The 14,604-nt window shown below is 44.2% G+C and overlaps 1 protein-coding gene across 16 annotated transcripts in view; it reads left to right on the forward strand.

The window, feature by feature from the left end:
- The first annotated feature begins 6,720 nt into the window (after positions 1-6,720).
- axl (AXL receptor tyrosine kinase) overlaps positions 6,721-14,604 on the forward strand; it is a 48,665-nt gene continuing 40,781 nt past the window's right edge. For 14 of the 16 annotated variants that reach the window (XR_012391191.1, XR_012391192.1, XR_012391193.1 and 11 more), the window contains exons 1-4: positions 6,721-7,225; positions 13,256-13,463; positions 13,732-13,832; positions 14,275-14,457. Coding sequence is in view for 8 of the 16 variants with exons in the window: in XM_073924248.1 (XP_073780349.1) it covers positions 7,081-7,225; positions 13,256-13,463; positions 13,732-13,832; positions 14,275-14,457 (637 nt within the window). In the remaining 8 variants the exon portion in view is untranslated. Of the gene's footprint in view, positions 7,226-13,065; positions 13,175-13,255; positions 13,464-13,731; positions 13,833-14,274; positions 14,458-14,604 lie in introns of those variants that run through there. The other 2 variants (XM_073924254.1, XM_073924255.1) reach the window with 1 other exon arrangement.

A 14,604-nucleotide genomic window follows, 5' to 3' on the forward strand; every position in this document is an offset into this window, starting at 1 on the left:
TGAGACATGTTGATGTTGTTAGCATTGTTTTCACTGATGCTACTGTGCTTTCATGTGTTAAGAGCTAGTTTAAGCTATATGCTAATTGTAGGCTGTGTGTAACTATATACTAGTGTCTAAATATTCATATAGAGAAGGGATAATGTAATTCAATTGAGTGGACAATTGGGTAACTGCATCCAACCATAAAATGATAACAAGAGAGAAATTAAGAAAATACAACAGGGAAGCAGCGTGTAATGCTGTGAACACTCATATTGTTGTGTTGTGTAGTGTTGTGTTGTGTATTGCTGTTAACACTCATATTGCTGTGTTGTGTAGTGTTGTGTTGTGTATTGCTGTTAACACTCATATTGCTGTGTTGTGTTGTTGTGTTGTGTTGTGTTGTGTTGTGTAATGCTGTTAACACTCATATTGTTGTGCTGTGCTGTGTAGTGTTGTGTAGTGTTGTGTAGTGTTGTGTAGTGTAGTGTTGTGTTGTGTTGTGTAATGCAAGTCATTTTGAAACATGTTTGAGTAGTAGTACAGTCTCAGTGCATGTGTGGAGATTGGTTCCACTACATTAGGAGCTGAGCATGTGTTTCTCCTACACTGTGGAGTTTGTGTTTGTTTCTGTTAATGTGTAAAATGGAACTGAAGATGGCGAGTGCAGCCCAGTGAGTAGAGCGGTCATGACGTGACGTGGCCAGCCGTGAGGTCTGGTACAGTGTGAGCTGATCAGCTGAATCCTTCTTTAACCCAGCCGATAAGGAGATTCCTCTAGTTCATCAGTACCGGTAGGAATATTCCATTTATTCAACACCCCTACAACCAAGGAGTGGAAGCATTCATGTCAAATCCAAGTTGTGCTTTGGCTCCTGACTGTTGGACTGTTTGTATAGTGCACTGAGGATCTGATATTGAGCTCTGACTCATTCAAGTGCAGGAGCATCCGTCTGAACTGAAGCACATCGACTGAACAGGTGTATTTACTTCACCTCGTGTCATAGAGTTTCATTTCAAAGCTTCTCATGTCCTTTCTTTCAGCTCATTTCATTTATTCATTTATTTTATTTTCAGCTTAATGAAAAAAATTATTAATCACAGCGGAATGAACCGCCAACTTATCCAGCATATGTTTTACACAGCGGACGCCCTTCCAGCCGCAACCCATCACTGGGGAAATTCATTCACACACACTGATACATTACGGCCAATTTAGCCTACCCAATTCCCCTGTACCACATGTGTTTGGACTGTGGGGGAAACTGGAGCACCCGGAGGAACCCCAACACAGGGAGAACATGCAAACTCCACACAGAAACACCAACTGACCCAGCCGAGACTAGAACCAGCGACCTTCTTGCTGTGAGGTGAATGTGCTACCCACTATGTCACCGCGCCACCAAATAGCACTCATTTCATGTCTTTTCTTTTGTTTGCTTATAGTACACTCGATGTTTATTGTGTGTTCTCTGCAATAAATCAGTCAATTGTTCAACTCCCTCATCCTTCATTAGGCTCCCCCTGTGGAACAGAGAGATATTGTGGTCCTCATGGTGCTGCTCCAGGTCTGAAAGTGCTACACTACAACACCAGTCATGTTTGGCCTAAAGCATTGTCAGTTTCCTCATGTGTTCAGTGTAGCTGCTCCTCCTGTCAGCAGATTACTGTCACTGTACTGAACTGGAGATCTCAGGAGAGCACAGAGCTGTAGATTTAGATCCAGTGTTGACCTGCTGTATCCAAACATTCCCCATTATGAAAGACGTGTTTGCCAGCGGATGTGAATGCTTCATTCTGCCGTGTGTTCATGCCATTGTGAGTGCAGATCTGTGTGTGCAGTTGAGAGTATTGTGTGTAGAGTTTTGATAAAAAGATGATGCTGTTTTAAAAATGTGTGTAGAGTTGGAAAAAGAGACGGAGACACTAAAGAAGATTGTGTGTGTGTGTGTGTGTGTGTGTGTGTGTGTGTGTGTGTGTGTGTGTGTGTGTGTGTGTGTGTGTGTGTGTGTGTGTGTGTGTGTGACTCACTAGAGGGCACTACAGCTATATGTACGCTCCACCAGCCATTCACCTGGACTACATCCCCCATCAGGCTTTGCTCCTATCCGGACACTGAATACACAGCACAGGTAACACACACACATAGCTGCTGATCATTGACACAGATGACACACACACCTCACATGGTTCTGTGTGGTGGTCTTTGCCGGTGTTTCTCGTTGTCTTGTTTCGCTCCGCTGCTGTTGATTCTGGGCTGTTCTTTTCCTGTTTGCTGGTCAGCACTGCCTGACGTTTATTAAACACGGCTGAACTCTGTCGCCACAGCACAGTTAATCACCACCAACAACATGGAGCCAAATAATCATTTATAATCAGATTGAGGGTTCAGTTAGATTGAGATGAAGGTTAAAGACGTGAACTCCTTCATCAGCTGCTCTGAGCTCATCAGACTGGGTCAGGTCTTTTACTCTGACAGACAGAAACGCTTCAGGTGTGTGTGTGGGCCGCTGCACTGTAATGATGGGAGAAACAGCTTTCTGCACACTGGAGACACCTGCTGGACAAAACTGTAATGCTCAAAAACTCACCTGCAAACATGACAACCAGAGGAGAAACCATCTGAGGCCCCAATGCTCGCAGTAAATGATGCAGTCAACACACAGGTGAAGATCATCTCTGATAAATGCTGCAGAAAATGCTGACATGTGTGTGTTTGTGTTTGTGTGTGTGTGTGGGTGTTTGTGTGTGTGTGTGGGTGTTTGTGTGTGTGTGTGGGTGTTTGTGTGTGTGTGTGTTTGTTTGTGTGTGTTAGTCAGGTGTGTGTCCTCCTCAAGTGTCTCTTGTGTTTAGCATTAGTGTCCTCCTCATCTCCTTCTCCTTCTGTCTTCTCTAATCATTCAGCGGAGTGATATGGAGCTGTAATATGCTCTAAACCTGCCGGAACTACTTTAGCTGTGCTTTTATCTGACAATAACCAAACACCTGAGAGTGACCATCAGCCAATCACAGTGCAGCGCTCAGCTGAGGTGTGAATATGAGTCTGAGACATTAGGAGTGATGTAAGCACACTTCAAGATTTGTGTAATCAGTTCAGGCCTGCAAGAACAGAAGCAGAGAGATGATGTGAAGCATGCGCTGTCAGACTCCAGGATCAGCTTCATATCCCTCTATAATAATCATCTGGACACTGGGCTGCAGATCTGACTCTTCATCACCGCTGTGTGTGTGTGTGTGTGTGTGTGTGTGTGTGTGTGTGTGTGTGTGTGTGTGTGTGTGTGTGTGTTGCATAATACCCCTCCGCCTCTGAGATTATCAGTGAACGCTCACGACAGATGCACAAACGCACACACACACACACACACACACATCTGCTAATCCACACACTGAGGCTTACAGAGGAGTCCCAGGACTGATGAATCCTGCCGAACACAGACCCTGCAGGAGCAGAAGCAGGTCCAGACTATCAGCGCTCGGTCCTGCATGACCCAGGCTTCCCCCAAACCACCACAAGATGATGAACAAGAGGCTGATTGTGGAAAAACACACAGAGCTGTTGAGTAAGGAGATTTCTGTAGGTCTGGATTTGGCAGGCGTGTAGATAATTTCTGATTTGCAGATATATATGGCCATATATGAAGATGTGAAATTATAACTAGCACTCAGTTCAGTTCAGGGTTATTGTATAGAGCTTTTCACAATAATTATTGATCCAATTGAACTTTATAAAGGTGCAGGTAATTATCAGAGCAGTGAAGGAGGAGTGTATATGCTGAGGGGTGTGGAAACATGTAAACTGCAGTTATAGAGTATATTCAGTGTCCTGTCCAAAGAGCTGATGTCTGTGTGGATAATAACACATGTTAGGGTTGGCATCATCTCTTCACAGATGTGTGTGTGTGTGTGTGTGTGTGTGTGTGTGTGTGTGTGTGTGTGTGTGTGTGTGTGTGTGTGTGTGTGTGTGTGTGTGTGTGTATATATTTGAACATATATGTACATATTTGTAATCCCAATGGTTGAAGAATTAAACAACCATTTCTGCACTGTTCTGAAATATGTGTTGCGTATATTTAATATCCATGAAGTCCACATATGAACATGTACGTTCTGCATGTAATTTGCATATCTCGCCATATATCAGATTTCTCTTCAAGTCTCATATAGTTTATTTTGATACATTCACAACTGTTCATGATGGACTATAGCTTCACAAAAATAGTTTTCTCTGTCGTCCTACATGACATAATACAGGCATTTACTGTAAAATATAGTGTTTCTGAAGCATACTACAGTGTATTATCCTGTGTTATAGTGTTTCCAGCTCTGTGTTGATGAATGCTGCAGAGTACTGTACTGTTAACTACAGAGTACTGATCAACTGTAGTAAACACTGTAGTGGAGCAGTTGTGTTATCAGCCAGAAGGTGGCGTGCACACACACACACACACACACACACACACACACACACACACACACACACACACACACACACCGTAATCTCTGCAGCTCGGTCTGTCTTCCGCTCAGTCTGTAAATCATGTCTGTGTGGAGTGTAAACAGAGCTCTGATGATGTGAGGTGAGCAGTGTGTGCTGAATCCTCAGAGTTTCAGGTGTTACTGAAGCTGCAGATGGAGACCTCGACATGGAGACCGTCTCTTATCCCTTACTCAAGAAAACAAGGGATCTTCTTCTTAAATAAGGGATCTTAAAGACACACAGTTTTAAGACTGTTGCAAAAGAGGGGAGATAATACTGATGGGAGATGACTAGCGAGAGCATTGTAGATCTGAAATGACTTGACTGTTGCTGTTCTAGACACTGATGCAGGAGCAGTCTGAGCTCATCATCCCTGATCAGGGAATATCATCAAACACTCAGAGTCATGAGCACACTGCATACTGCATACTGACACACTGTTATTGTGTTGATGCTGGAACATCTTGAGCTTTCATCTGATCACAGCTCAGGTTACCTGCAGTTCAGGTTTACCTGCACACAGACAGAGAGAGAGAGAGAGAGAGAGAGAGAGGGAGAGGGGGGGAGAGGGGGGGAGAGGGAGAGGGAGAGAGAGAGGGAGAGAGAGAGAGACTGCTTGTGCTGTGATTGGGTAGAGCAGCGCAGGTTTATCAGTGCTGGACTAACTCTTAATCTAACTAACCCACATTAACCCAAATTTACCCAAACTAGTCCAAACTAACCCAAACTAGTCCACATGAACCCAAACTAACCCTAACTAGTCCACATGAACCCAAACTAACCCTAACTAGTCTACATTAACCCAAACTAATCCACACTAACCCAAATTAACCCACACTAGTCCACACTAACTAGTCTTCCAAATCTCTGAGTTGATCCTTTCCCCTTTCTCAGACATTGAAGAGTATGTTTGACACTGTGATGTGTGTATGTATTGTGATCCCTGTGTTGTGTGTGTGTGTGTGTGTGTGTGTGTGTGTGTGTGTGTGTGTGTGTGTGTGTGTGTGTGTGTGTGTGTGTCTCCACTCCTGGTTTCTCCTGAAAGGCTTGGACACAATGGTCTCTTTCTCAGGCGGCTGCGTCTCCATTATAGACTCTGGGAAAACTGACGGACCCTCAGACTCCTCTTAAAGGGCCAGAGCAGCGCTGCAGCCATGGGAAACACACCGCACATGCATTATTCATGACACGCACACTCACACACATCACAGGGATCACAATACACAGACACACACTGAACACAGGAGACTTCAGTCTTATTTATGCAGGAAGAGCCACATTTTGTTCTTTACAGAACACACACACACACACACAGCAAAGGCTATATATAATAACTCTACGATACACAAGGTCTATAAGGATAAGCAGATGTGTAAAATGGTTCTGGATGTAATCATCAGAGGAGTTCAGAGCTCAGCTGTGGTCATGAACCCCTCCAGCATTCGCTTTATTTCACTCCACAAGCTCACGTTAGCTCTTGAACGTCTTGAACTGACTCAGACGTGTGCTGTAGGTGCTGTTAAACTGCTCTTCATTCTCTGATATGTCCAGGTAAAGCTACTCAATCAGACAATCCATCTCTAATAACTGTTCAGCAAGTTTAATTAATTAACTTTATTTATAGTCAAACTTTATTCACTGATATGGCTAAACTATCTTCAGTAAATCCTCACAGTATAGTTAGTCTGTCCAGGACATTGTCCAATGACTGTGGTGAATATATCTACTTTATTATAGAGTGAACAGTATATGGACACATGACTAGAGTCTGCTTGTTTTAAGAGAAACTAAAATTACAGCTTGTTTTTAGCTGTAGTAAAGTGTTTATATTTGACTTTGTACAGTGTAGTGTAGTCTAACAGAGTTACTGATGAACCTTCCCTGTGGACGAGCAGTAAAGTCATTAATACAGGCAATAAACATTCATATAGCAGATTCTGGAAGTCAAAGATCAAGATTAAAACACTCTGATGCGGTTCATAATCTGCAGTGCTTTATAATCAGTGTGTAGTGTAAGGCAGTGTACTGTAGTTTAGTTAAACTGGCTGTAGACTGGATTAGTGTGTAGTGTAGTTTAGATTAATTTAGTGTAGTCAGACCAGTGTGTAGTGTAGTGAAATTCAAATTAGGTGTGTGTGTGTGTGTGTGTGTGCGTGTGCGTGTGTGTGTGTGTGTGTGTGTGTATTGAAGCAGCAGGAGGAGGAGGAGGCTGGACTGCAGGAATGTGAGTGTGTGTGAGTGTGTCTGAGGGGAAAGAAAGCAGTCCTGATGGGACAGAGCCGTTTTGGAGGCAAAAGGAAACTCTGACACACAAATCCGCGTCGCGTTTCCAAAAATAACACACACCCTGGCTGGAAAACCAGAGCCCGAGCGCTTTTGGGGTGTTTGCTCTCCGACAGCCCAAACTCACTTTGAGGAGGACTAAAAGTTTTTGAGCTGAGGAAAGCAGCGCTGCAGCGAGCGTCTGGACGCGGACTCCCACAGATGCGGGTGTGCGGGACTGAGCACTTACAGAGGGGGCTTCTTCTGCTTCTTAACTGTTTCTGAAGGAACTTTATCACCGAGGAGTGGCTGACCTGACAGCGCAGTCTGATCTCTCTCACGGGCAGTGGAGATATGCGATGATGATGAAGAAGATGATGAAGATGCAGAGCTCCGGTGGCCCCGCGGCTCTGAGCGGCTGCTGTGTCCGCTGGAGAGTGCGCTGTTCCGGGCTCTGCGCACTGCTGATCGCCGCCGTCCTGCGCTGCTGCTCCGCGAACTCCGGTAACGATCACACTACACACACACACACACACACGCACGCACGCACACACACATACCGGAGGATCACACTACACTGTTCACACACCTGTACACTCCTGGACATCATTGTAACTACCGCAATACACAGCCTCAACACATCCCCGCGTACTTACACTTACTTCAGATTGGAAATAGAGTCGGTCACTTACACCTTACAGTATTTCCAGCAGAGAGGATAAATGTTTGGATTGATAAACAGTAGATGAGTTGTTAACATGTAGATTATCATGAAGTCTTTTAGTAACTCGTCAGTTAGTAAAATAAAACATCATTAATAAACTATTTTAAAGTGACAGTACTCACAAAACTGAACACGTCATTTACTCTCCCCTGCTTCTTCACAACCTGTTTGAGTTTATTTGCTGGAAAATGCTGAAACCACTGACCTCCACAGTGTTTGCTTTTCTGATATTCCTACTGTGTAAATCAGTGGTTACCAGGCTTTAATATTTTTCAAAATACACTTTACATGTTAAAGAAGAAAAAAAAAAAGATTACTGAAACTCATGAAAGTTTGGAAGCACTTATGGGTTAGGAAATCCTGAATAAAGTTTAATTCTGGGCTGAAATGTTCATATATATTAAGATTAACTGTAATAAATAGTGTAGTTTAGTGTTTACTACAGTAAGTGGTGCATTGTAGTGTACACTAAAACTGCGGTGTTGGCTCATTTGTTTACAGTTGTCAGAATTATTAAAAGCTCTTTAATTTAATTTTTTTAATTTTTTTTAATTTTTTGTCATTTCCAGTGTTTCCCAAATGATGTTTCTTAGATTCAGTTTCTCTCAGTGTTTCCTCTAATGTTTGTTCTTCTGGAGAAAGTCTTATTAGTTTCATTTCGGCTAGAATAAAAGCAGTTTCAATAGTTTTAAAGTCATGTTAAGGTCAATATTATTCACCCCTTCAGCAATATTAGTGTTGGACTGTCTCCAGAACAAACCACTGTTATACAATGACTTGCCTAATTACCCTAACTTTACCCTAATTACCCTAGTGAAGCCTTTACATGTGACTTTAAGCTGAACACTAGTGTCTTGAAGAATATCTAGTCTAATATGATGTGCTGTCATCATGGAGAAGAGGAAACACATCAGATATCAGTCACTATGATTAGAGATGTGCTGGAGTAATCTGCTCTCCGCTAAACAGAATCTGAGGGGAAATAAACAGGAGGTGAATAACTCTGACTTCAGCTGTTTTACTGTAGCAGTTGTGTTACCATAGCGACTGTGGCATCACCACAGCAGAGTAATGCAGGTACTGATCTTCAGTAATAAACACACACTCCTGATTCAGGACATGGGTGAAGCGGAGCTCAGAGAGGCTCTGTGACAGGACACTTCCTATTACCATGGTGAACACACATCGCTCTCACCTTTTTTATTATAGGCTGTCACCTATATGTTATTATTTACACAACAACAGCATTGCATGACCTTAGCAACCCACCAGAACACCATAGCAACCGCTCAGCATTACAGCGGCAGCTTTTGCATCTTCTTCAGCATTCCCTGTCCTTCAGGAGGTGTGTGTGCGCGTGTGTGTGTGTGTGTGTGTGTCTGTGTGTGTGTGTGTGCGCGCTGAGGACACATTCAGAGACATGACGTGGGTTATTTTTTAATGTAAGTCTTTATCAAAGTCTCATATCAGAGCGTGCAGACTGTGCAGACGGGCAGCCTAAACACACAGTAATGTGGGGCCAATATAAGGGAGAGCAAGTGTGTGTGTGTGTGTGTGTGTGTGTGTGTGTGTGTGTGTGTGTGTGTGTGTGTGTGTGTGTGTGTGTGTGTGAGGGGGCCATGATGGAGAAAGTCAGGGCCAGGGGGAAGAATGAGGGAGAAAACACCACAGGAAGGAGGAGCTAAGACTGGCGGAGACAGAAACATGGGGCTGTGTGTGTGTGTGTGTGTGTGTGTGTGTGTGTGTGTGTGTGTGTGTGTGTGTGTGTGTGTGTGTGTGTGTGTGTGTGTGTGTGTGTGTGTGTGTGTGTGTGTGTGTGTGTGTGTGTGTGTGTGTGTGTGTGTGTGTGTGTGTGTGTGAGGGGGCCATGATGGAGAAAGTCAGGGCCAGGGGGAAGAATGAGGGAGAAAACACCACAGGAAGGAGGAGCTAAGACTGACGGAGACAGAAACATGGGGCTGTGTGTGTGTGTGTGTGTGTGTGTGTGTGTGTGTGTGTGTGTGTGTGTGTGTGTGTGTGTGTGTGTGTGTGTGTGTTATACTGGGCTGGTAAAGTTTAGAGGTTGACTTTGACAGGAGTCTGTGGAACAGTATAAACAGTCTCTGAATGTGAGTCCAACACGAGCTGAACACTCCGCTTCCGCTTCTGCTTCCGCTTCTGCTTCTGGTTTTAGTTCTGGTTCTGGTTCTGGTTCTGGAGTAACAGTATTCTGTTTGTTTAAAGGAGAAGCTCTCTTCATCTGGCTCATCATTTCTGAACACAAGACTGTATTTCACTAGTCTAGAAAATGCTGACTGGTTTATGAATGTTAGGATACTGTGAGCAGACACACAGTGTGAGTGACATGCGCGTGTGCGTGTGTGTGCGTGTGTGTGTGCGTGTTTGTGTGTGTGTGTGTGTGTGTGTGTGTGTTACAGTGATCATATATTCTCTGTGAGCTGTTGATGGAGTGTGTTGAGGCAGGAGTGCTGTAGTTAATAGTGAACGTGTGTGTGTGTGTGTGTGTGTGTGTGTTCTCTAAGCTGGAGATGTTTATATTATCTAGCGCAGCTCAAATCCTCTACAGCTACTCACAGGAACACACTCTGCACCTCTGTGTGTGTTCTCTGTGTGAAGTCAGACTGTGTTTGTGTATCTCTGCACCTGAGGAGATGCTCTGAGAAATGTTCTGTATTCATGTGCTGTAGTGTGTGTGTGTGTGTGTGTGTGTGTGTGTGTGTGTGTGTGTGTGTGTGTGTGTGTGAGTCAGTGTTTCTGCATGTTTGTGGAGCGGATGAGGCATGGCAGGTCAGACCGGCTCAAAGCATCTCCACAGGGTCAAAGGTTAAGGGTCAGATTAGCCAATGACAGCTCTGAGACTCCCCAAATCTCGGCTGTGTCTGAAATCACCCCTACTGCCTTAATAGTGCACTAGTTGAGGGAGCAGCCATTTCTAGTGGTGTCAGAAACCATAGTGGACATTCTGAAGAGCAATCAATCCCACAATGCACTGCAATAATGAGTCTACAACCCACACACACTAAACAGATGGAAATTACCCATAATGCACTCTGAGTAGGTGGTGCCTAAAGCACAATCCTACCAGTCAATAGTGTAAACTAAAATAATATTTAATACATGGTGTTTGTGGAGATGACAGACGTCAGACGTGTTTGCACCATTACTGACAGACAGCTCAGAGTGTTGAACAAGAAGATGAAGATATAATCCGTCTGAGGATTCATCACACAGAAGAACACAAACATATCTCCTCTGGTCAGGACTGCACCTTACTGGAGAAACCTGACATTGGATATTGTTATAGTCAGAGTAGACAGCTTCACCAGACGGCTTATATCGCTCTATTGGACATTGTTCTGGAGAGTCTAACAGTGTTCAGGTGCACACATTCAACAATCACAACGCAACTAAACCCGGACTCTTAAATCAGTCAGCATTTCTAGACAAGCAGAGATACAGTGTTGAGTTCAGAATACAGTGAGTCAACGTGAAGTGAGTTTCTCCTTAAAACAAGCCAAGTAATCTGCCAATAGCGAATGATGAAGCGGAATCCTGCTGTTTTTAATCAGCAGGCATGAGCCGGTATAAGATTCTGACGGTATGATAACGCTGGACATAAATATCACTGTTTCACAGTCCTGCGGGATTGTGATCACGGCTCTAAAATATGCTCTTTTTAAATGTCTTTTTTTCGTTTAAACAATATTTTTATTCAGAGAAACATGCCATGCCGACATTGAAGCCTTCTTTACTGTAGTGGTGGGCAGAGCGAGGCTTCATCAGACACTAAAAGAGTGGAAGCAAACGTGTCGAAGCTTCGTAACGTGTTGAAACTCGTCTCTACAGCGACACCTAGTGCTCATGTTTATGTATTGCTCTGGAACAGCTTCAACAAAGAATGTTATAAATCGAGGATAGAAGTTCATTCAGACCCTGTCAATCACATGCAGATTCGCCAGGTCTCGAAATGACCAATGACCAATGCTTTCAACCGCTTTAGTCACGTGACCTCGGTGTGTTGGATCATGCTTGACTGCAGTGTTATAAAACACTTGCACTTCGGGAACTCAGCACTGTGTGGAAATGTCAGTTTAGCGTCAGCTGTTCTTATTTTACGGTGAGCTGAGACATGCAACAAGAAACACCAGCATATTAGGAAAAGATCTTCACTGGCTTTACAGCAGGAAACACCATGGACATGTTTCAAGGGGACCCAAAAACGAGACGGACCTGGCCGGGATTTGTTTATTGTGCTGTGGCTAGTGCTCAGTGAAGTAACGGGTGATCTTTGAAAGGTGTTTTTTTATCATTTTAACACCCTCATTACAACATTCCTTTTGTATATTATTTGCCTAAAATAATCTTAACCTGAATAGTTTGGTCCAGCACGGTTTTATGTTCTCTTGAAACATTTCCGCTGTGTTCTGTGCTGTCGGCATCTGCATGTGAAACTGATGAACATCTCTTCTTAATTTGCTGCTGTCTGTCGTATGGGTTTCTCAGATGTCAGTGTGTTAAACTCTCTCGGCCACTGTAAATATGAATAACTTTACTTCACTCGCGCTTTATTCCTTCACTCCTGCAAGTGCACCATATTAGTGGACTGCTGTAGGGAGCAGTGAATGAGTGTGTAGTGTGTAGGGGTGATTTGGGAAACAGCAGTGAGGAAGGCATTGGGAGGAGTTGTGTCTGCTGAAGCTCTACTGGCTAATGCTGGATTACGCGCTCTGCTGTCTCTCAGAGCTTGTTATCAGGCTGGAATGTGAAGCATTTCTGCTCTCCAGCAGATGGAAACACTGCGGAGGGAACCAGCGTGGCCATATTAGTGTGTGTGTGTGTGTGTGTGTGTGTGTGTGTGTGTGTGCGTGCGTGTGTGTTTGATAGAGCTGATTTACACTCTTCACATCTGAAAACACACGAGTGTGGGGTGTGTCTGAATACGTCCTCTACACACGTTCTGCACCTACAGTGGGTTTGAGGGGAGATTTATCTGGAGCTGAGCATCTCTCTGAGACACACACACACACACACGCACACACACACACACACACACACACACACACACACAATTCCCTTAAATGGCAGAAGTGGAGGAGGAGAGCACAGTCTCTGATGGCGTGGTTCAGCCTGGTACGGCTCATTTGGGGGATTTTTCCACTGTGTACAGTACCAAGGGTTTAGCTCCTAGAGAGCAGTACTATTATTAAAGTGTGGATCCAGCACATACGCTGGAAAACCAACTGATGTTACCCAGAGTGTGTGTGTTGTCTCTAGTCCAAATATCTAAAAACTCTTAAATCAGTCGGCATTTTCTAGCAAACACAACATATTTTCAGAAATAATGATTTAGATTTTCATGAAAGCTAGCTCAATAGTCTTGTCTTCACTTTTGACATCAGATGATTTTGCTTCCCCCGTTGGCAGATTATTTCTGCACGTGTGTAATAGTGTGCCATGCTTTGTTGTGTGTGACAGTGTTGTATATTGCGCTACAGAAACCCAGTCATAAACTGCAGCACATTCACTCTTACTCTACACACGTATCCCTCTATTATTTATTATACATTAAATCATTTTAAACTGCTCAAATGTCAATAAAAGTCGCTTTGTTAAACTGCAGAGTTGAGTATTTTCCCCACCAGAAGTGGACAGAGCAGAGATCACCACCCCATAACCACAGATAAACAGGAACACAGTCAACATGTGAGCGGTTCATCAGCAGATGCTGTGTAAGGTGTTGATCAGACTGATGTTAGTGGTGATCAGATCTGTACTGATAGTCACTCTGCTGTCTGTCTGTGTTTGTGCAGATCTGCGTTTTGTGGAGAGTCCGGGTAACGTGACCTCGTCTCTGGGGAAGCCGGTGTCTCTGCAGTGTGTCCTGCAGGCGTTCGGGCTGGATGAGGAGCCGCTGGACCTGCTGTGGCTGCGGGACGGCCGGACGCTGGAGTACGCCGACACCAACCAGATTCAGATGCTGGAAGAGGACCACAGCTGGACCGTCATCAGCAAACTCACGTGCGTAACACTGATTTGATTGGTGTGGTGATAGATAGATAGATAGATAGATAGATAGATAGATAGATAGATAGATAGATAGATAGATAGATAGATAGATAGATAGATAGATAGATAGATAGATGGATGGATGGATGGATGGATGGATGGATGGATGGATGGATGGATGGATGGATGGATGGATGGATGGATGGATGGATGGATGGATGGATGGATGGATGGATTGATGGATGGATGGATGGATGTAATATCCATGTTCTGGTTCCAGGATCGAGGAGGTGCAGCTCTTGGATATGGGTGCGTATCGGTGTGTGCTTTACTCTGGTGAAGAGGAGACGTCTTCTGCTGAGGGATATATCCAGCTGGAAGGTATGAATCTATTTCAGTCTGTCGTCAATAGTGTTCCCTTTGAATCCCCTTTGAGATGATACTCCTGATTCTGCTTGGAGTCTGGCCTGACGTAACTCTAGCTGTTTCCATCCTCTTATTTTTATCTGCATTTTGAAATATTGAATTTAAAAAGCCGAGATGTTTAGAAATAAAAAATGAGCAGAAAAACCTGCAGAAAACTGCGTGGGATCAACCTTTTCAATTCTATACAGATTGCCTAACCTGTGATGTAAGCAATATGACAGTTTAGCAGGAAGTGGTGATTTTGCTCTGTGTTGTTTCTCATTGGTTGGAAACGCTGACTTATTCACTAATGATTGATGTGTTATTCCAGTTTTCCTCAACTGTTTACACTGTAAGTAGCATCTGGCCCTCTCTTGCTGAATGCTGTATTGATGTACTGCGGCTCTGTGTTGGTCAGGTCTTCCTCATTTCTCGGTGGAGCCTCAGGATCGGTCTGCGGTGGCGAATGAGCCTCTGAGTCTGCGGTGTGAGGCTCACGGTCCGCCAGAGCCGGTGCGGGTCATCTGGCTGCAGGACGGGGCTCCGCTGAATGAACTGGATGACCCTGTGGCCCTGTCGCCCTCCACACTCAACATCTCAGGTACGGACTCTCAACACCTCTCCAAGCTGCACTGTACGTCAGTCTGCTGCTAAACTCTACTGACATTGGTCTGTGCTGGTGATGATGTATGGGTGAGTGTGACCCCAGCTCACCCCCTTCTCTCTTGAACTTTACTTCCAGTCCAAA

The sequence above is a fragment of the Danio rerio genome, chromosome 15, assembly GCF_049306965.1.
Source record: "Danio rerio strain Tuebingen ecotype United States chromosome 15, GRCz12tu, whole genome shotgun sequence".
In the NCBI taxonomy this organism is placed as follows: domain Eukaryota; kingdom Metazoa; phylum Chordata; class Actinopteri; order Cypriniformes; family Danionidae; genus Danio; species Danio rerio.